General features: G+C 45.9%; 5 protein-coding genes across 8 annotated transcripts; 3 read left to right on the top strand and 2 right to left on the bottom strand.

Moving 5' to 3' along the window:
• Positions 1 to 1,176: 1,176 nt before the first annotated feature.
• GL218_00794 (putative transporter mch1) lies at positions 1,177 to 2,899 on the bottom strand (the record flags this gene model as incomplete). Of its 3 annotated transcripts, none has more annotated exons than XM_033577233.1 (3): positions 1,177 to 1,689; positions 1,755 to 2,422; positions 2,557 to 2,899. In XM_033577233.1, 3 exons carry the CDS (start codon positions 2,897 to 2,899, stop codon positions 1,177 to 1,179), a joined length of 1,524 nt encoding a protein of 507 aa, XP_033441376.1. The 3 variants fall into 3 exon arrangements, with proteins under 3 accessions (XP_033441376.1, XP_033441377.1, XP_033441375.1); XM_033577232.1 differs by lacking the exon at positions 1,177 to 1,689 and adding an exon at positions 1,690 to 1,726 and having other exon boundaries at positions 1,789 to 2,422; XM_033577234.1 differs by lacking the exon at positions 2,557 to 2,899 and having other exon boundaries at positions 1,755 to 2,327.
• A 2,028-nt stretch (positions 2,900 to 4,927) lies between these two features.
• On the top strand, positions 4,928 to 6,083 carry GL218_00795 (uncharacterized protein; the record flags this gene model as incomplete). Of its 2 annotated transcripts, XM_033577235.1 has the most annotated exons (3): positions 4,928 to 5,131; positions 5,190 to 5,927; positions 5,965 to 5,979. In XM_033577235.1, 3 exons carry the CDS (start codon positions 4,928 to 4,930, stop codon positions 5,977 to 5,979), a joined length of 957 nt encoding a protein of 318 aa, XP_033441515.1. The 2 variants fall into 2 exon arrangements, with proteins under 2 accessions (XP_033441515.1, XP_033441516.1); XM_033577236.1 differs by having other exon boundaries at positions 5,190 to 6,083.
• An 875-nt stretch (positions 6,084 to 6,958) lies between these two features.
• GL218_00796 (40S ribosomal protein S8-B) lies at positions 6,959 to 7,678 on the top strand (the record flags this gene model as incomplete). Its single annotated transcript, XM_033577237.1, has 2 exons — positions 6,959 to 7,022; positions 7,134 to 7,678. The coding sequence occupies 2 exons, from the start codon at positions 6,959 to 6,961 to the stop codon at positions 7,676 to 7,678; spliced, it is 609 nt and encodes a 202-aa protein (XP_033441378.1).
• A 1,494-nt stretch (positions 7,679 to 9,172) lies between these two features.
• On the bottom strand, positions 9,173 to 12,126 carry GL218_00797 (GTPase-activating protein GYP5; the record flags this gene model as incomplete). Its single annotated transcript, XM_033577238.1, has 4 exons — positions 9,173 to 9,235; positions 9,297 to 11,464; positions 11,532 to 11,823; positions 12,046 to 12,126. The coding sequence occupies 4 exons, from the start codon at positions 12,124 to 12,126 to the stop codon at positions 9,173 to 9,175; spliced, it is 2,604 nt and encodes an 867-aa protein (XP_033442240.1).
• Positions 12,127 to 15,799: 3,673 nt separating this feature from the next.
• GL218_00798 (Acyltransferase LovD) lies at positions 15,800 to 17,062 on the top strand (the record flags this gene model as incomplete). Its single annotated transcript, XM_033577239.1, has 2 exons — positions 15,800 to 16,149; positions 16,210 to 17,062. 2 exons carry the CDS (start codon positions 15,800 to 15,802, stop codon positions 17,060 to 17,062), a joined length of 1,203 nt encoding a protein of 400 aa, XP_033442241.1.
• Positions 17,063 to 22,565: the final 5,503 nt, after the last annotated feature.

Raw genomic sequence — 22,565 nt, forward strand, 5'->3', positions numbered from 1 at the left:
TCGAAAATAGTCTAAGTGGTTTTCAGACTTAACTACTGTCCTTTATTCCAGAAGCCTAATCAAACCCTTGTTAAATGTCTCTTTGTAGAGACAACATGCGGCTTAACGGTAGCATTGATTGTTAGCTTCGGGAGTCTTGCATCAATATGTCGGTTATCGGATACTTCTAATGCGCCCCTGAATTTGTTAGCAGTCATTCGATGCGTTGGCCATACGAGCCAAAATGCAGTTTACCCCCCCTGCCTTTTTCTAGAAGAAGTTGGACTTGATTCTTCCACCAACTGGCGGTCTATTATTAGCGTAAAAATTGTACATATTCGTTGGCGACGGAATTTCTCATAGTATGTAGAGGTGAATAGTATGCCGAACTAATACCCGCACGAATCGGTCTCATCCCAGCTTCAGCAACAGGTAACAGGTAACAGCAGTCTGAAGCTCTAGCTCATCTATCTGGAGCTTCGAGTTCGAATGAGGAAGGTTACACATCCGGGTTAGAATCCGAGGTCAAGGGGAAGCATAGGTATGACTAACATCAATCAAGAGCGGTGACCTAGAGAAAGACAATTCTATTAAGTACTCCCTCGAATCTTGAATGTGTAGGTAACGAAGTAAGACATGGCAGAACCTATATGAAAATAGCCTTAATACTTAAAAGTCAGTAGAGACTACCCAAGTTTCTCGTATTCCCATACAGGGGTAAAAAACGAAATAGGAGACTTGAAGCTTCTGCTTCCAGACCTGTAGCTAGCGTCTATATGGCTATTAGAGAAGCCATCAAGAATCACTGGGTAAAGGCGGTAAATACCACACAACAGGACAGATACACGTTTAAATCTTACATAGCGTATATACGACTAGACAATGCTAATTGCCTAGGATTGCAAAGGCCGAACTGCCAGATAATCTTATTCCAAGCGTGGGCTCAAACGATAATGAATCAAAAACACAATCTGGACTTGGTTGATTCTATCCTTGAATGATAGTCCTTCTAACCTTCAATGTTCCTAACAAACTCCAACCAATAACTCCAATACAGAAGATCGAGACCCGGTATGTACAAATGAAAAAACCTATCCCAACCCTTAAAATCGCTTCCAGTTAAAAGTAATACGTGTAAAGGACAATCCTTATCCGCACATGTGTTGTATAGGTAGGTTGATATGTAGGTCTATGCCTCTAAATCACAATTCCCCTCTTGGACCAACCATTTCGGCCTTTCCAAGCCCAGAAAACCATGACCGTTCCGATCCACACGGAGATCGTCATGGCCCAAAACGTGGACGAATAACACTTTGTACCATAACAGAATACATCTTTATCAGCCCCTTCAGCCAGCGAAGGTGAATCTTGAGCACCGGCCTGGTATTCCGCGGAGTAAATTAAACCCCACATCGTGGAACCCAGAGCAGGTGTGAGCGCGAGGATGCCGAAGTTAGTACCGAAGTTCTCAACGCCCCAGATCATCGTCACGATGATCGGTGTCAGGCTGAATACTGCGCCATATCCCGCTCCAATCGCACCAGATACAATCCAAAAACGTTCCCCGTGCTCCTGAACTGCACCGGAGGCCAGTACTAGTGTTCCGATGGATAAGATAATACCAGCAGCGATGAATAAACTATGCGTGAGACTGATATCTTTTGTCTCAGCTCTGGAAGAGAGGTTGGAAATCCCGTTTGAACGTGCTGGCTATGGGGACTTGGCGATAGCAGATCGCTCAGCGACGCTGCAAGTAAACGAGCAACCGTGCTCACCGCAGCCATAATAGAGACGTGTGTCGCCACGGACGTTTCATTTGACCTTGTGCTCGGAGAATATAAAGTTCCAACTACGGTGCCGAGATTGTTGATAAACGCTTCGCCCGGTCCAATGATGAGCCAAAAGCCGATACCAAACCACCACATTGTATGATCCGACAGAAAACTCCTAGTCTCAGCATTGAGAAGCCAGGCCTTTTTCAGCCTAGCATTATCATCTTCATCATCCTCGTCCCTAGCCGGGTCCATGGCTCCAGCGTCGTCATCGATAGCATCAATAGCACCGTAGTCCCGATGCGCTCGGCGGCGGAAGACCTCGCTTCCCTCGAGGAGCCCGCTCCTCTCTAGTTCTTCTACCGCTCCGTCGATGAGGTCCTCTTCGTCTACAACCCGTAATGAAAAGGTACCAATAAGTCCAAGGACAGCGAGAACGACGCAGAGGAACAGGAAGAAATGAAATACGTTTATATCTCTAGCTCCATCCGGCTGTGTCTCGTAGAGAATCCGACTCCCGATCTGACTGAGGACCATTCCACCAAGACCAAATGACGCAATAGGGGCAACCAGCATCAAGCCTCGATACTTGCCTTGCCCAAAGTTCTTAGCACATGTGGTAATGGCGCCCAGGTACATACAGGACGTGCCTATACCAATAGCCACGAAGGCTAAGAGCATAGGAGGGAATGTAGTTTTATGCCCTTCCCTCCATCCTCAACTTCTCCAAGACCCTTATGATATAAGCCAGCCGCCAATCCGTAACCACCCCCTAGTAAGATCGAGGCTAACAGAGAGAGCGGACCAGGCCCTACTCGGTCGCACAGGAATCCTATCACGGGAACCGGGAGGTACATGGAAAGGCTCATGGCACTAGCGATGCCGTTGATTTGGAATTGTGTGTAATGTAGTCGTGACTGGAAAAGGTGCCCGTAGAGCGAGAAGACAGTAATGGATCCGGCGCAGAGGGCTGTGATAATAGATACGACGAAGGCAACGGCGCGTAGGACACGCGTCTTTTGCCGGAGCTTCAGATTTCGGGAGGCATCGCTGATAGAGGTATTCGAGCTAAGCGATCCTAATGTCGAGGATGAACGCGATCGTAGGAGAGGCGACTGATCCAAAGTCGATGTCGATGGCGTCGCCATGTTCACGGCAGGGGGGGAAGCAGTCCAACCAACTGCTAGTGAACCCTAGATGATGAAGACCTAAGTGGCTCTATAAGATGATTTGGTTTAAAGGAATGACTTGAAGATGAAAGTTCCCATCTCCTGTATTAGGAGAATTGGGAGAATTAAGAATGGGAGATTCGATGTGACGTGCTTACCGTTACCGGAAACAGCAGGCAGTCTTATCTTATCGGTCATAAGCTCACCTATGACATGGAGCTCAGATGATGATGTACAAGGCAGGGTACCTACATGCATGTACCAAGTGCGTGCCTGCTGGTAGCCGGCAGATCGGATATTATGTAACCCATGCACTCTAGGATCGGTAGCGCATGTGCTGAACATATTATTATGTATAAATGCATATCTCGTGATATGCAGCTATTGAGCCTCAACCACAACAACCATCGTAAGGCATTAAACACTAGGATATACTATGTTCTGCTTTGCTTCTTTGATATACGTATTCAAATTTTTATACAGGTCTCATTATTTAATACAAGCAGTACGTGTGCTCAAAATTTAAACAATAAATAGAGAGATGACCAATAAAATCATAGCTCAAGCAGTGTCACGGTCAGGAGTCACGTAGTTGTCTAGCGGAGCCAGACAATCTACATGACTCAGTCCTGAGTCAGGCATCCTGAATCATTATGTATATATAGCCTTGCAGCTTGTTGCAAGGCTCTTGATGTCATCGTTTTCCTTATTGACCTTTTGGTCTCGTGATAGCTCAGGCAGGCAGGCAGTCTACCCCTGAATTTGAACCTCTAATGTGCATGTTACTGTCTCGTTAGTATAAGAATATAAACGCTATTTATCACCTCTGACACCTCTCATTTGTTCCTTGCTAATATGGACCTACTTAATTACTTAATAAAGGTCTTAAGGGTTGTCTGCTTGAATGTCTCCCCATTTTTTATTTTTAGATACGATATTGAAATATAACCACGGAAAGAATATCTAGAGCCATTACTTCTTGTCAGGAATTTCAGGTAGCCGGGTCTCTAGCTTTGTGTAAGTATATTGACGTAAATGAGGAATAGGAAAATGGGTAGACATCGAGTTACTTTATGAAAAATTAAATGTTGAATATCATAAGACTATTGATGCATATATATCTAGCAAGGAATCATTTATTTTCATCATAGTTCTCTATATTACTATAATAAAATAGAGACCTTATCAGTTTGGGTGCATAGCGCTGGGGCGGATCTATTAGCAGTAGGCTTCAAATCTTTTCATATAGTCTGTTTTATCTCTCAGTGAGTGTACGATAGATATATTGTCTTGATATGATGTGAAAGGGATCATCTACGTTTACTATATAGTAGACTAGAAGATACCGGCTCATGCTGTATCAAGCATATTATCTTTGTCTATAAATAGGTGCTATCTCTCTTTAATGATTGGATACGACATGGTTCCCCTAGTTTAAATAGAGAGCGATTAGATAACTAGGTAGGTATAGAGACAGAGGGATATACCTATAACTTAGGCAAATAGGTAACGTGGTGGTTATAATACGGTTAGAAGGTTGTGTATTTGCATATATATCTCTTCTACAGGATACGGGTATGTATAAATATATGCCAGCGGAATAAATTATTAGGCATCAGGGCCATTTATTCAGCATACACAACAAAAATTAATTACGTGGTCGCCGTTGCTATGCACGGCCTTGTCAACAGCTGCCTATAAGTTTCATAAAAAGCTGTGACTAGGAGGTACTAGATGTTTGTCAGTGGTTGTTAGGGAGATGAGGCCGTTAACCCCTCTACGGACTGCAGCAACGACGTTGTGGTCCCCACACCTGTTAACTCTTGACTGAGGTATTAAGACGACTTCTTAACATAAATTATCTTGTCGCCGTCCTGCCTACCTCGTTACCATTCTTTTCTCCCAACACATTGACACATTTCACTTTGTGATCTTCGCCGACAAATACTACGCTTTCCATCATCCTTTTCCTAGCATCCATTAAGAATTTGTCTCAAGATCTACACCATGTCTCAATTTTCGAGCTCGCCGATGACCACCGCGTCTTCTGGATCTAAAAAGGTTAACCCAGAAATCCCGTCGCCGATCACTAAGGGATATCTCGGAGAGCTTGGATGCATCATCTTTGATGATGCGAGCCGCAACGTCGCCAAGGCAGATATTGCCCTTTACTATAAGCATAAGATGGAGCTCGAGAAGCAGGGTCTACAGGTTAGTAGTCATAAACACTTGTTATGTTTAGATAATAATTAACGCGACGGGTCACCAGAAAGAGGCTGAATGGGATGGAACCCCAATTGACTACGCGATGTACTATTACCATCGCTTCTTCCATGATGAAGGCTGCGTCTGTCCTCACGAGTTTGGTCCAATATTCAAGGGTCCTGGTAAATATGCTGGAGGTGCATACAATTGCTACAATCCCAAAGAGTTCTCGCCTACTCTCCCCGCCGCTAGCGGAAGTCATCTACACCCTCATCTGAACAACGGACATGCTGGCGAGTCTTCAGCAAATGCATCAAAAAGCCTACTAGACATTGAGCGACAACGATGGGACAAGATCCAAGCCTACTGGCGTCATGAATCTATCAACTCGCCGTTCGTGCCTTCAACATTCGACGAATATCTCAAGTTCAAGAATGACAACATGAAAGCTAAGCAGCTTGCGATCATCAAGATGATGGAGGACCCCGACAACTTCATCACCTATAAAAATAGCAAAGCCTGTGGTCCCTCTGTTCAAATGTCTCCGAAGTTGCTTGAGATTCACAACACGGATAACCTTAGCCTGGCCAGCTCGCGCGTTTCCATCTGGCATGAGAATACCGAACTGTTTGCGCCTATCGACTGGCCGCTTCAATGGGAGTATGAGTATTATCAGGGAAAGTTACCTTTGCCTCGTACTCAGGAGGTTGCCTACCAATTCGAGGAAATGGTCGACCGATACAAACTCTTTCCTCCCTATGGCCCTCGAGTCCCTCGCCAGTTTCGCAAAATTGCTAACCGGGTACTCTCGCCTACCCTCGATGGCATGACTAGACCAGAGTATTGGGACATAGTCCGGGAGGGAAATATGGAAACCCCTCAAATCGAGGTGAAGGAGCTTAATGGTTTCTTGCAGCAATTACTCCAAGATATCGACGAGGAAGACCCCATGATCTGAAATGTTTCGGATGGTGGTTGTTTCATTGGTTTCATTTTTATTTCTTTTGTTTATTCGCTAAGGGTCTCCATACCCTGGCAAGGAGCTGGCAAGGAGGATTAATATGGGAAACTGAAGCGAGTTTATGCGGCGGAAAAGGGGAACATCTTATGATGCGTATGAGGTTCTATTGGCACATGGAGCAGACGCAGAGATGATGATAAGGTTATATGACTTTTATGAATTAGACACTGGGTCTAGTACATTATGTACTTTGCAGGAGAAGCCTCTGCTACCTGCTTGACATTTCTTTCCTAGTATTGCAGACAGAACAGACAGAATGGACCAATCGATGAATAAATTGTAACTTACACGAAGATGTTGGACGTCTTGAAATGCACGTGAAAATTGGGTCTGTATATTTGTCCTACACTTGCAGTTTCTCCACAATACGCATTGACCACTTCTAATTTACATTCTATGATTACCTAAGTAAATGTGCACAGGCCAAGTAAAAAGCCCAATAAAAAAGCCCTAGGTATCAAAGTACCTCCCCTCCGAAATTTTGGCGAGCCCACACTAAACTTTCCAAATTTACTTTGACTGAATTTCGTGAGCCTCTTTCAACTTTTCATTCCCGCGAAATTCAAACTCCGAGCGCTTCATCACCACCTTCATTTCCCTTCTTGATTGCCAACTGTTTTAGTCAGGTATGTCTCCCATTGCTAATATGATCAGTGGCTTGATCTTGCAAAGCATTCAACGGCCTCACCTCTGTTGAATCTGCTGTTGCAAGATTTCTCACTGGTCGTCGCCAAAATTTTTATCAATCAACCTTCAATCCTTCATCACCCTCCGAGGCTAACCACCCAATTCTCTGACCAGAAACTGCAATCATGGGTATCTCTCGCGACTCTCGCCACAAGCGCTCCGCCACCGGTGCCAAGCGCGCCTTTTACCGTACGTAGTAGACCATCGCATAACCGTGTTTTCGAGATACGCCCCATATATCGAAAGCCCGTATGCATCATGTTTTCGTACAATGATCATACGTTCTGACCTCCTCACCAGGGAAGAAGCGCGCTTTCGAGGCCGGCCGACAGGAGGCCAACACCCGTATCGGCCCCAAGCGAATCCACACCGTCCGCACTCGCGGCGGCAACCACAAGTACCGTGCCCTACGTCTCGACACTGGTAACTTTGCCTGGGCTTCCGAGGGCATCACCCGCAAGACCCGTGTCATCGTTGTCGCCTACCACCCTTCCAACAACGAGTTGGTCCGAACCAACACCCTTACCAAGTCCGCCGTTGTCCAGATCGATGCCGCCCCCTTCCGTCAATGGTACGAGAGCCACTACGGCCAATCCCTCGGCCGCAGACGTCAGCAGAAGTCTGGCAAGGAGGAGGAAGTTGTGAAGAAGAGCAAGGCCGTCGAGCGCAAGCAGGCTGCCCGATACGCCGCCACCGGCAAGGTTGAGGGTGTTCTAGAGAAGCAGTTCGAGGCTGGTCGTCTATACGCCGTTATTGCCAGCCGACCCGGCCAGAGCGGCCGTGCGGACGGATACATCCTCGAGGGCGAGGAGCTGGCTTTCTACCAGCGTAAGCTACACAAGTAGACGGTGAGCAGATGAAGAATGGCGGAGGGTTAGGTTATGAGGGCACTGCAAAATACCACGCACAATGGCACCGGTGTTCATGGATTTTATTCATCTTCGGCAACGGAAAGGGATCGCGTTTGCTAGGTTCTGATCAATAAAAGATCACCAGAGAGGCTTGCAGTGTCAATTGCCACGATAGTCACGATTATGTGAAATGCTATACTCTTTACTGTTACTGTGTGATCTTGCTTTACTTTGATAATCGTAATCGCCCTGGTTGAGATACGCCATCTCTGCTAATATGTTCTGGGTTTTCAGAGATTTGAACCTCGTTGCTAAAAATGTTTGATTCGAGTTAGCTATCTGGAATACTACGATGTTAACCTTTTGAGCCATGATATTCTATCCTAATGTGATATTAATATTGTAGTAGTCATGTGCTCATATGTCTGGCATATAATTGCCAACTCTTATATTCGTAACCTAGGCTATATATACCTTAAGAGAAGAGCTTCCGTCCAGCTATGTTAGCTATCTAGTCCCAGCCATCTATAGTTTGTAGTTCTTCATGTCCCCGTCTACAGCGCCTAGAACTCATCTACTTTAGCTACATAACTAACACATAATAACAGTAATAGCAACTGAATACCTAAGGTAGGTAGTCATGACAACAGAATGTGGTATTCATCGAACTACTGCCTAGCTCTGATTCTATACAATATTCCTCTCCTTCCCCTTCTCATCTCATCTCATCTCATCTATTCTGTTCTGTTCTGCTCTGTTCTGTTCTGTTCTTCCACAGGACCTCAGGTTATCCGCCTGTCCGAAAACGTGTTCTCCCTTCTTTCTTTCTTTCTTTCTCCCCAATAAGTTAAATCCCCCCACGCAAGCATGCAATGACAATGCCGTCGTCCCCTATCCACCGACGAGTGATATACAGATATGATATGATGCGAAGTAATGTGATGTGTTACTCCCCTCCCCTCAGGGCTATCTTCGTTCTTCCTCTCTAATGCGTTAATATGCCTAAGTACCTAACCCACCCTCCCTCCTGCGACGTGGTAGGAAAAGCACCCCCTCCCAATTACCGAAGATGATGGGCACCGATGAATTATGACAAGACGAAGAAGAAAGTGACAAGAAGAGGGACAAGAAAGATTTCGTCGCCTGGTGGCTGACTGGTTGAGTTGGTTTAGCCTAGACGCCTATGCTAATAGCGGCTTTTTACCCGATAGATAGAAAGGGACACGCTTGACAAAATGATAAAACCTGACTTCGTAGATACCCAGACATGACATGGCATGGCATGGCAAGGTACACGAATACCCTTAAACTATGTATGTGCTTGCTTGCTTACTTGCTTACTTGCTTGCTTGCCCGCCCCATGCTCTCCTTTCCTCCTGGTGGATTTGTCTGATTACAACAAACCGTAGAAGCTACTTTGTACAAGAATGAGAATGTGGGTGAACCGGGAGGTCGTTAGCGGGAGCATGATCAAGGGAGAGGACCAGCTCAGGCGAACTGCCGCTTGAGTTCGGCCCACCTCTTTTGCAGGGTCTCGTGCTGGGAGTTGATCTGTTACAAATGATTAGTTAAGACTGCTTAGGTATTAAAATGGAAATAGGGGATTGCATACCTCAGCGTATCGCATCTTAGTCTGAACCAGTTCCTCTTCAAGCTCTTGGAGCTCCTTTTCGAGTCTTCTGTTCTCTTCGTGCACCTTCTCGTTTCTCTTCATTAGGTCTTCACGTTCGAGCTTCCAGGCTCCTTCTAACTCCGCAGGCTGCTGCTCAATGACGTGGCGAAGTTCCTTGACTTGGCCGGTCAAGCTCTCATTCTGATCTTTGAGCTCTTCGTTTTCGATCTTGGTATGAACTAGGTCCGTTGTCACGGTTGCCTGCTCACGATCGCTCGCCTCCAGTCGCTCTTCGAGCTTCCGGATCTTGATGGCCTGGCTTAAGTTCGTAGTCTTCAGATCCGCAAGTTCCTTCTCTTTCTCCTTCTCAGCTTTAGTCTTTTCTTCCCACTCGGCCGTGTAAGCCTTGAGCATCTCAGGTGTAATCTTCACCTCACATGCGTCCTGAACTAATTGATCTGCCCGGTAGACCTCCTTATCGGCACTTGAAGAACTGCTACCGAAGAAGCCATTCTCGAGGATGCTGCCAGCGCTCGGGGACTGATCAATATACACGTCGAAAAGTTTGTCCCTTAGGAAGTTCGTCAATTGGCCCATGTCTGTCATGTCGAGCAGCGCCGCTGAATTCTTTTGCATAAGAACAATACCAAACTTCAGAATCGCAGATAGGCCTTCGGAGAAGATAAGATCATAGATTCTTAGTACGAGCTGCAGAGGGAACCTATAGGCAAAAAGAGTAAGGAACCATTGCGTCGCGTACAAATGGGGCGATATCCCACGACGGTGCAAATGGCAATAAAGAGCAGGCTCGAAATCCTCAAGTAACCTCTCGAACTGATATAGATGCATATGCAAACCTGGCATGTCCTGAATAAATAGGTCGCGTAGCTTGTATTGGTTCATCAGTCGGACAAGTATACCAAACGCCTCGTCCTCGGACATGTTAAAAAGGAGGGGCATAATCAAGAAGTTCATTCCTTGAGCATACCCAACAGCTTCGTCGAAGAGTGCATAGGCCTTGCAGACACCGAATAAGCCGTCTTGCAGACCAGCAGCCGCCGCATACTTTGAGAAGCTTGTTCGGGCGCCGATATCCCTTTTAATAGCCCTCTCTAGTTTTTGAAGGGATACTGCGTCTTCCTTTTCTTTGCGTTTCCTCTCAGCTGCAGCTAAAGCTTGGGCCTTTAGAGCTGCTTCTGACGGCTCAGAAGATGGTGGTGATGCCTTCTTACCACTGGCGCCAGATACTTCTGACTGGATAGACGACGCCGAAGAGGCTACCGCGTCTCTTTCGGAGCTCAAATTGCCGTTGCTCGAAATACTGACAGAGGTAGCGTTGCTGTTACGGTCCTTGTTCTTTTCGGAACCTCGAGCCAGCAACTCTCTGTAGACCCTTTCAAGGTCCTCGCTCTTACTCTGGCCAAGTACTTGCCATACTACTCCTCGGATCACATTAGGGATGCCCGTAACAATCGCCTTGTTGAGCTCCTCTGGGTTTGTTCTCGCGACGGCAGCTGGGCCTTCGTAAACAACGGATTGCCAAAGATCCCAATCAACCTGAGCGTCCGCAATGGTAGAAGGGCCAGCAGATACGCCCGAGACCGTTCCAGGGGCTAGGTTTGTGTCCGGGTTCGGCGGTAAAGGGGACGGCGGAGGCAAGTTAAAATTCACATCCGGATAGCTCTCGCCAGTAGGGCTCAGAACTCCCAAGGTCGACGCCTTATCATCATCATCAGGGTTGAGGGAAATACCAGCCTCTTCCCGCATTCGTACATATTTAAACCGGTCTTTCAAACTATTTCTCGATAGGCGAGGTCCTCCATCGCCTTCGTTTTCCTCGTCGAGCTTGCTAAGCATCATTTCCGGATTACTAGTTAACGTAGCGATAGAACTTGCTGTGTTCCTTCGTGATACAGCCGCTGTAACGGGCGGTGACGTGACCGCGTCCTTCTCCTTATGCGTAGAATTCCGTGATAACCAAGAAAATGGGCCTGTAATTTTTCGAGTTGGTGGTGCAGGAGCCGCAGCCGGTGCGGTAGTAGGATTCGGGCTTGTTTTTGGCGGTGATTCTGTAGCGGGAGGAGATGGAGACCAAGGCATTGTTATTCCAATATTGCCGAGAGAAAGCTTTTTGGATGGTTGTTTTGCTGCTACAATAGGGGGTTCCTCTAGATTTATATATCAGCCAGTGCACTTTGGATTACAATAGGGATTACAATAGAATGGTTAACAAACCCTTTGGTTGTTCTGTAACACCATCACTAAGGTCAACATTGTCTAAGGATGCATTCGAGTTGCGCGCGGATCTGGTTGTAGGTGAAGATTTGGCAACCTCGTCATCTTTCTCGTCTTTTTCGTCCTTCTCGTCCCCAAGATCAATCTCTTTGAGACTCTCTTTTACGTTATCCTTTACCTCCTCCTCTTTTTCCTTTCCTCTTCCTTTTCCTCTTTTTTCCTCGTCTTTCTCTTCTACTGCGACTCCATTTGGCTTGGCTTCGCTCTCTTCGTTCTTCGTCCTCTGGCGACTCTGGAATACTATCTGTAGCACCGCTATTTGGTCGAGGTGAAAGTTTGCGATTTGTTAGAGATCTCACGGATGTTGTATCAATAGCATCTTCGAAGGTGTCCTTTACATAATTTCTAATTAGCATTCCTAAGTTTTATGACAGGTTGGAATGTAACTAAAGCTAGTTACGCTTGACGCTTAAACAAAGGGGCCACGCATGTGAAGATAAGATAATCAACGTACCGTGTCCTTGTCTGAAGGGGTTGGCGACCCAATGACCTGGGGAGCAGCTTCAGACGTATGCGGCTCCTCTGGGCCAGACATGATAGCTACCAGTGATTGTTCTACGTGGAGAGTGTGTCGAGTTTAGGTTGGGAATGAGGTTGTCGTGTGAGGTACCTGTTTAGCATCTATCGAGTCTATGTGGGCAGGGTCCCGTCTCGGCAACAATGCAAAGGTATCTTTCAACTTTCAGGAGGTAATTAGACAAACAGAACAATGGAAACGCGACGCGATCAACTCGGAGGAACGTCTTATTCTTCGTCAAAAAGAATTATTATTTGGTACTAAACAATGATCACAGACCGTAAGAAGAATTGCATGGGAGAAATGAAAGAAGGTGAAATTCAAAAAAGATGTACTTTAGATTCACCGTTCGTTTGTAATTGTTTCCCCTTCCCCCTTCGTACGAACTGACTAAACGTGACTAGGATTGATCTGTGGAGTTCTACCTTGTAGGAATGGATCTTAAAAATCCAATTGCGACGCACGGCCCTATACCAGCCCGTCGTTTCAGCGCCAAGCTTCCCGCCCTTTAGTGCTATGGATGAGCTGTAGCCAGTGGCATGTCGCGTAGTTTGCCGCTAGAAGCGTTAACTAACAATTCTGATGCCCACTATTCTAAGCTAGTTCAGGGGTTTCTTTAGGGCGTCCATATTTTAGTCCTTGCACATAGGTAGGTAAAATCCATATGGACATTAGGTAGCACCACCTGCTTAGTACATACCCAAAATGTACATATGTATACCTAATTCGTGTACTCCCGTCAGTTACATTTGTAGGTAACACCTAACAAAAGCAATGTGCGTCAAGTCTAGTAGGACAAGATATCACCAAGCAGCAAGACGAAATTGAAGATCTATGATCACAATTTTAACTCAACACTACATCATATATCCTCTTCTGCCGTAAAGTAAATTGGTACCATGACATTACCGGGACTATTAGCATAAAACATATACATTATACTTCTTATATAAATGTTGGGTCTTTTCATTAGATTGTCCATTCAAGATTGACGCAACGCAACGTACACCTAAGTAATCAACGTTTCTAAATTAAGCTCAAAGAATCCCATCAACCATCCCATGTGAAAGGACCATTTAGCGCCAACGCCTCGAACAGCCGCCACGTTTATGTTATCAATACCTAACGAAGGCACGTTATCGGGAAGCTCTCAACACCAACAGGATATTTGCATACGTAAACGCCGCATGCCGACCCCTTTCCACATGCATTAAGTAATGGGCCGTTATGTACGATGGCGTCTCATGCATCGCTAATTATTTATTAAATTACGTGTAATATTCTGGAAGACAAACGAGGGAGACTGGTATCGTTGTCTTACAAGGAGATTATAGCATCATAAAGTATTGCAGATTTCTAAGACTTATAAAAATCAGGATAACACTGCATATAGAATTTCATATTACGTGCTTCTATCTCACTTACACTCTTCAAGCCATGATTCATTAGCTCGTCCAACAACTAGGTTTTGTTAGAGACAATTACATGCAGTCGACAATGTTTCTTTATGTGGCGCCGTGGATTATTATTTTAGATTTTGTATGACTTGCATGCATGAATTAACTTCGGCAGCTACCATACAATCTTGATATTTCAATAGATCCGAGGTAAGGGACTCGGCATTGCTGCTAACCCCAACGAAGTGCACATGCACTTGTCCTGTAAGATATTCTTGTTTGCGTAAGTGGCCTTCTTTCTTAAATGAGTACAGCCTCTCATATGATTGGCCTTATATTGTACTTGATATGTCACTATTTAATAATACCTGTACTACCCAAACAAGGAGAACTACATACTGTCCAGTAATATTCTTCGGTTACTATGAAAAATATTCACGTCGATGAATAGTTATAAATATCCCTTGAATAAGGTATTTACAAAGTCATACAACATTTAGACTTACTAAGTAGAACCTCCTTAATTAACAAGTCAAGAGGTAAATGGGTAGTTAGATCAATTTCATGTTCGGATTAAAAAGCATTATAAGAATAAAATCGAATGAGTAATTCAGGGGATTATTAAGAAAGTTGATGCCAACAAGTAAATATCAATGTAGGCATAGGCTAAAATTTGCTAGAATTATGCGTACCTACTTGTGCTATAATTATAAGTCTATCTAATTCTAATATTTAGTAGTTAAGGTGAATGACGATTGTGTTATTAATTACAAGATGATATTGTGCATAGTAAAGCTCATTGATGCTTTAACTAGAACTATTAATACATAGGTAGGTACCTATTTATCATCTATATAGCAACACTCTCTCGTGTATGTAAATATTATAACATACGAATGGTTGAGCTTTATTGACTAAGCTAACATCTCTTAACAGGGACTAACCCGACATCTAATTTGAAGTTCCTATCTATGCTAACTGAACTCCTTGAAACTGCCATGCTAGTCTACTTGTTATAACACAACGAACAACAGAACTCGAAAACCACGAACCTCTGAGTGGGGCTTTAGGGTAGTTATTAATAGAAATCGAGTACAACACCTTTAAAGAATGTGTATATAGAGATCTTGGCAACCCTATACGGAGGCCATGTTGGGATAAGGCAGTCCGCTCTCTAAGCTACCAGAAGATGAGCAGTTGGGTACCGAGACCACTAGAACGAAGGAGTTGGTGAATGTGCGCCAGTCGCCCCGTATAATTTGTATTCGTACTTGGATAACAATCTAATCGCTTTCCTCGTCCTTCCTCATATCTTGTATAGCATCAGCTCAGCAATGGATTAGATCAATCTAAATAGCGCGTGATGTCAGGCAGTTACCGGAGCTAACACCCAGGTGAAGAGGCTATTTAGGCGAGTTTTCTATGACCTTCGGTATAATATATACTACACGTATTGATCAAGATCAAAAGAAGACTGCATTGGAGGTTTTGACGATTCGATGATATTGATATAAAGTAATAGAACCTCCAAGTTAAATGTTGGGGGAAATTTGATATAACTGGACGGCGGGAGGGTTACTGGTTTTAACTTAAACAATATGTACCGGAGTGTTAGGTTGGTTATATCTGCATTTAAAAGAAATTTCCAAGCAAGAAGACTTGCTGTTTAACTAGAAAATCATATAGGCTACTGAAACCGGGTATAGGGGCTGTGGAGTGAGTTATTCCCGGGGGTTCATGAAGTCCGATTTTGGAGCTGCACCATTATACTATTCGAGTATAGACGCGGTCTCTAGGTTTGTCCGTTCACTACTAATCCCACCGGACATCGGAACCATAATTCTACGCCTGATGAATCATCGCCGAGCATGCACGTACTGCCATGGCGCAGTTGTACTTAAGAGTCGCTTGCTTCGTAATCAGAAACAACCTCCAACGATCTGATGCGATGCCTAAAGCCGTTGGTGCTAGATTAGGCAAGTCCGCATGGACCTCTCTGCGCCGCATCTGTGAGACAAGGGGGCATATCTGCTAATTTAGGTGGGCGGATGTCTTGAACAAGGGACCTATCGTAACCAGATCCTGTAGCCTCATGGCTAAAGGATCTACACCTGGCCGCCATAGCTCCTCGGCGATGATAGTGAATAGACAGACAATGATTTTTCTGTATATATAAGGTTGCGATAGGAACCAAAATGGAACCCATTGATCAATCACGACTAGCCTTAACTCATAAGGATAGCTTAATATATACGCTCTACTTATAAAATCCCTTACTCCACATTGATTATCAAATGGCCAAGTTCTCTCACGAGGCTGTCTTCGAGGCCGCCTACCAGGCTGGCGAAATCCCGGGTGTGGCCCTTGTGGCGGCTGATGCCACGGGGAAGTTCAGATATGAGAAATCATTTGGCAAGACGGCTCACGGGGAGCCATTCAAGACAGATAGTGTTGTGTGGATGGCATCCTGTACGAAACTTATGACATCAGTAGCAGCTTTGCAACAAGTCCAACGAGGACATATTGGCTTAGATGAGGATGTCGGTAAGGTGCTCCCGGAAGTCGCCGCGTTGAAGGTCTTGAAAGATTTTGATGCGGAAGGAAAGCCCATTTTTGAAGACAGAAAAGAGCCGGTCACTTTGAGGTGAGTATTTTATGAATAATAACATTACCTCATTTGAGAATTACTAATATCTGGATAAAGAAACCTACTCCCCCATGCCAGTGGACTTACCATGGAAATGTTCTCCCCTAAGCTTCAACAGCTGGAGAAATTCACAGGCCCTCCTACGAGTCCTCCCAAGGACATCGTGACCGAGCTCTCGCGACCGCTCGTTTTCCAGCCTGGAAAAGGCTGGCAATACGGCTCAAGCCTAGACTGGGCAGGTAAACTCGTTGAGCGGGTTTCCGGACTGTCTCTTGAGGAATATATGAAGACCAACATCTGGGGTCCGCTTAACATGCATCACATTACCTTTGCCCCTGATTCAAGGCCAGAGACGAAGTCGCGCAAAGTGGGAATGACTCTCAGGGACGAGGATGGAAAGCTACACCCTACAACAGAGGGCTACCTGTTCCAATATGGAGACAGGGAGGATGCGTACGGCGGGGCAGCGGGCTGGGGATCCGCAGAGAGCTATTTGAACATACTACAGAGCCTATGCGCAAACGACGGCCGGGTCCTGAGCAAAGAGCTCGTCGAGGAGATGTTCCGGCCGCAGCTGGGACCCGAGGGCAAGGAGACCTTGAACAACATACTCCATTCCGACGAGAACTCTCGACGAGTTTTGGGTAATACGTTTGATATGGACCACCAGGTGATGGACTACGGACTCGGCGGAGAGATCGGCCTTAAAGACGAAGTTGGCAGAAGACAGGCCGGGACTATGTCTTGGGGTGGCCTGCCGAATTTGATATGGTGGATTGATAGAAAGAGTGGCTTGTGCGGCGCGTTGTTCACAAACCTGATACCGGTGGGAGACGCGAAAATTGTCGAGTTGATGACGCAGTTTGAGCTGTCAGTCTATGAGCATTATGAAGAATTTAAGAAGCAGTAGGTAGTTTGGCTATTCATCTGATCCGACATTGCTCTATGTAATTTGAAGCGAATAGTTCAATCAATACTGCTGACTTTACCGCGATGAAGTTCATTACTCGCATAATATGCTTATTTATTTTGCTAACTGCGTGACTGGTTGACTGCCTACGTCGGATATTTCGGAAGTCCGTAATCATTGCATACTTTGTTAATTGAGGTTGTCGACGAAGCTTTTAGAGAAAAAGATGGTATTAACTACAGGTGTATTTAACAAAGAAGTAGAATAAATCTCGAGGTTGTGGTACACAGATCTATCTGATTTATATTCAAGTGGGATGAATAGAACCAAAAATGTTATAAAAAGAGAGGAATCGAACCTCGGACCACTCCTAAGTTGTACAAATGATCTTAAAATCACGTGCTAAGGGAGTAGAGTATATACTAAACTACAAGCTTGGACGTGATTGGTGACAATTGCTTAAAATCAAAGAACAATGCGGGATCTAGTCTGATGCTGTACGCTGTACCATGGCACTGCTAACGTATAGACATCTTACTTACATGCAAACAATAGTAGCTCTACGCCAATGCCGGACCGGTTCTCCCATGTGCGACTACGGCGGGGTCGATAATCCTATCTATATTATATCTAAGGTAGGATAGCTTTAATATTGTTACCTGGGTAGGTAGGTACCTTAGGTTACGTATGCGAGATGCGAGTGGCATTTATTATTAGGTACGTGATAACACAGGTACTCTGATTGTTGATAGCTATTGCCTAGCATTGTTTCATAATCTGGTTCGAGATATTCTGGTAGTTGATAAAACTGACGGGAAGGAAGATGTTCCAGGGGTTTTAGACCCAGGGAATCCTGTAAAGCAACACCTCAATTGAAGATTTCCAAGCAACCTGCATGTAACATGGGGCAATAGATACCTTACCCAGAAAAATTACCCCGGCGATTCGACCATGACTTACTAAATAAGGTCTCCGCGACCTCGGGAGTGCACTGGGCAGCAATTGTCCCCATTAGTATAATACATGCGAGTAGAATATATGTAGTATTATTGACTTATGACTTGTTAGACGTTGGGCTGCAACCTTTGAAAAATTCTGCTGACGATGAATCAATGGTTTTGTGTTAGACTCTATAATACTACGCAATAGTAGGAACTATGTAATTTCTGATAGGCTCATATCGACCATGAGGGGATGTTCGTTTGAATTGTCGCTGAACGCGGTCCATGACAAAGAGAGGAAAAAAAACAAAGTAGTGAGATGGAACTTTCTCAATTGTTAGCGAGAATCAGTAAATACAGTGCCTAATGTAAGGTACTAACACGTGTAGATATCTAGGTACCTATGATACATCTTCAATGGACGTACTCGAGTTTGTTTTGTAAGCACCTGATGACCTCAGGTAGGAGGTACGAAGTAGGTAGTTACACCTGAGGCCTGAGGTACAATATCATACCGCCGGCCGCGACCCCACTCTTGCACTTGCACTTGCACCTACCTAAGGTACCTACAATCACTATTGCTACGGCAAGCACCACCCCCCCCACAAAGTGCAATCATTACGCAAAGGATCAGCCGCGAGCTTTCAAACACCTCTTAAACTAGTCCTATTTTTTTTTTTTATCAACTCGACTCCGCCAAACTTGCATCTCATCGTCGACCAAATCAAGTAGATATCCAGGCACTTGGTACGAATCATATTACTTCATCCCAAGCTAATACAACTTAGCACGTTCTTCTTGATCCTGAAAAAACTGTGGTACAGCGGCCTGCACCCGCTTGGACCTATCTAAAATTCAGCTTCCTGAGAACTGTGCCGGACATCATATCTCTACACCTCACATCATCCATCATCAGTCGCCCCTCATCCGCGCACCGTCCACCTGCGACCTAGCTATTTAATTTGCATCCGTGCGACGCCCGGTGCCTATCTTTCATCGATTTCTCCATCTCCCGAGTTAGCCGTGAATTCATCGGAGCGTTTCTACAACCGAATCTCTTTTTTTGATACCCGCAAGGCTGATATTCGAGACGAGGCTCAACCTTGCAACTTACACCCCCCACAAGGCCCTGCACTCCGTCACCCCGCCTTGTGCACCGACGAGTAGTTCGAGACACCATACTGGAGGAGCCGTCCAAGCTATTTTGGACGCTCCCGCGCTACGAGTCAAGTTGTCGTCGCCGATTACCTAAACTTTAGTAGTGGAGGGGGAGCTGACATATTCTTTGCGGCTCTGCCGCCCCGGCCTTCACTATGGGAAAGATATCGAAGACCATGCAAGCTAAGCACAAGGAGACTATGGTAAGTACTCTTGCATATTATTTGTTCTCCCATGCAGTCTGCTGATTTTTTCTCTAGTCTCCTTGGTTGCAGGAGTTCGTCAATAATGCGACCTCTACACCATTACCTCTCTTACCCAAAGTCCTTGCGACATTTCCTTCACGATGGCCTTTCCCGAGAGGTGATTTGTATCACTGGATCCCGTTACTTAATCGGTTCGACGAGCTCCTGGAATCGTTCTGTTCTATCTACAAGTTGAACGAGGGCCCCCAGAGTAGGGACTTTGGCTGCGAAGTTCTATTGGGATCTAGCTCCGTCGACGGCGAGGAACAGTCGAGCGACCCAGACAAGTTAACGGAGTTAGGATATGGTAAGGATGGCGATGTCGACCTTATCGTGGCTATCCTGAAGTTCACTCAGATGCTCCTGGATCACTGTGGAAACCGCAGCATCTACGGCAGCAGTCCTCACTTAAACGACCTTCTAAACAGCACTGACTTCGCCATTATCTGTGCCACTCTGCGCGTCGGCGTGGAACTGGCCCAGCGCTATCAGGCGTCAGTGAAACGCATCCATGGGATCTCAGCCAGACAAGTACACCCATCTCTCCTCTCCAACCATTACAATATAGATCTCGACCGTGTGCTACAACTTGCACAACCCTTTGTCAAGACGCCCCTCTCTAAAGCCCTGGAGCCTTCGATCCTTTCCACTCCGGGTTCTTCCAGCAAGAATAAGGATAAGACTCACGGCGGAAGCCCTAAAAATGTAGCTACTATGTATGCCAACGACCTGTGCGCTCTTGCGAAGGCGGACCCTACTGAGTCCTCGGGTTCTCAAACACGTTGGAATGGATGGGGCGACGTTAAGCTCACGTACTATCCTATTTCCGACGGTTCTCAGGCGCCGACGCAGCAGTCCTTACCTGAGCGAGCTACAACTTCCAATGTGCCTCCAACGCCGACGCCTCTGAGGCGAAGTAGCACAACTGGTGCAACGCAGTCTACCCCCCGTACAAGTCGTCAGGGAGCATCGGAGGACAGCCCATCCTCCGCCTCTCGGCCCCCAGCCGTAGGTCGTGATGAGAATTCTCCGCCTGGACAGAAGTCTTTGGAGATATCTCATGCTTCAGTGTGCTCGGCATCGATCTATCAACTTCTCGCTAGGGCCCCTGCGGATCTTCCGAAAGAGACCAAGTACGAGTTTTTGAACCGTCTCAGAGTTGCTAAAGCTCTCACGGGGTCTGTTGAATCTCGACGACAGGCATTGAAAGCGCGTTTGTTGGCTATCCAAAATCTAGCGTATATTCATATAGAGCCCACCTTCATCGAGAAAGTCCTCAGACAGGATAACGATGAGCCGCGACGGTTTCAACTCGTGTACCAACTCGCGGAACTGATCCACCCCGCCGCCGATGGCGCTACGGTAGTACCTATCGATTTACAGTCGATCGCGTTATCACTGCTGGAAGCCATTTCCGGTTTCCATAACAAGCTACCCGACATATTTTCCGCATTGAACGCGACTGTGAACCATGGTGTATTGCTATATGTTATTAGGAAGGCCGTCGACGAGATGAAGAATGATGATTCCGGAGAGCGGTATAGTGAGGAAGACGAATGGCGCGACAACCTGTTCTCTCTTACGCTTCATATCACAATGGCCATGGCTAACAATACTAACCGTAACACGCCCGAGATTATCTCGGCTGGATTGCTGGACATTATGGTCGAGGTCCTCAACATTAGGTCTAATATAGCAGAACGCACATACGGCACTTTGGTGGGATTCTTAGACAGTCTGGTGTACAACGTCCAGACTTCATTCCAGACCTTGATACATGCTGGTGGCCTTGATGCTATCACCAACCTAGTTACTCATGAAGTTGAACTCGCAGGGAAACTCATCACCGAGAACAAGGGAACACCGGCTACTCATCGTTCTCAAGTTGTTGATTATGAGATACCTTTCTATCAGCAACAGAACCTAAAATTCATCCTGAAGTTCATCCACCATGTGATGTCCAATGCCTTTTCATTCGGTGGAAACACCGATCGACTACTGAGGAACCTCGTCGATAAATCTGCACTACTTCATAGTATGCGCGAGATTATTGAGAACATGACGAAATTCGGCTCTATAGTATGGACCAATGCCGTCATTATTTTGAGCGACTTCCTTAACAACGACCCTACGAGTTTCGCCGCCATCTCCGAAGCGGGCTTGATTCAGAGCTATCTACAAGCTCTGACAAGTCGCCCAGTACAGGCAGAACAGACCGCTGGGACAGACTCGGGCCCATCTGAAACTCGGGATGAGAGCCCCGGGTCGCCTTCGGATGGCTCGACGCCCGATCCCCTTGAACCCGACAACCGTTCGCACCCTCCGTCGTTGGATGAGTTGGAAGCCCCTCGGGATGGTTTAGCCCGTGGCATTTTACCAAACTCTGAACCTATTACAAATGTGCCAGGTGTTTTGAATGCCATTTCTTTAAATAATATCGGCATGAAGATGGTTGTGGCGTCTCGTGCATTTGACAGCTACTTCGAGATATTCGAGAGCCCCGAGCACGTCCGAGTGATGGCGGCCGATGAGAGCGTGGCCTCCAATGTTGGTAGTGGGTTCGATGAGCTTGCCCGTCATCACCCTTCACTTAGACCAGCTATAGCAAATGCCGTTTTAGATATGGTTGCTCGAGTCGCCCATCTCGCCAAGGTCAAGGCTAGGGATTCTCAATGGGGAGCCAAGCTTATCGTGAAAGATTCGAGAGGCCGAGAAGTAATTGCAAACGAAGGTCTATTGCGCGAATCTGAAGAGTCTCTATTAGATAAAGGCAAAGGCAAGGCTGTCACCACTGGGGATGACGCTGATGTTGAAATGGCCGATGCAAGCGCGCAGCAAGCGGAAAATGAAGAATCAACATCATTCAGTTCCACGGTTGATACATCTATCACGCCTTACATCTATGCAATTTCCAACTTCTTGTCCCAGTATATCAGTAACACGAACCTCAAGATGAATCTGATCAACAATGGCGGAATAGAGTTGCTTCTTGATCTTAGTACTTCGCCGAGTCTCCCGCATGACTTTGGGGATTCTCTGGCATCTCGAAATTTACAGTCGGTTGTATCCCAGCTGATCGAGGCAACTCCGATTGTCGGGTTACCTTCTCTATTAAAAAGGATCCAGGCCGAGGTCGATGTGCTTCAGCCGATTACTCAA

The sequence above is a fragment of the Daldinia childiae genome, assembly GCF_008694065.1.
Source record: "Daldinia childiae strain JS-1345 chromosome Unknown Scaffold1, whole genome shotgun sequence".
NCBI lineage: Eukaryota > Fungi > Ascomycota > Sordariomycetes > Xylariales > Hypoxylaceae > Daldinia > Daldinia childiae.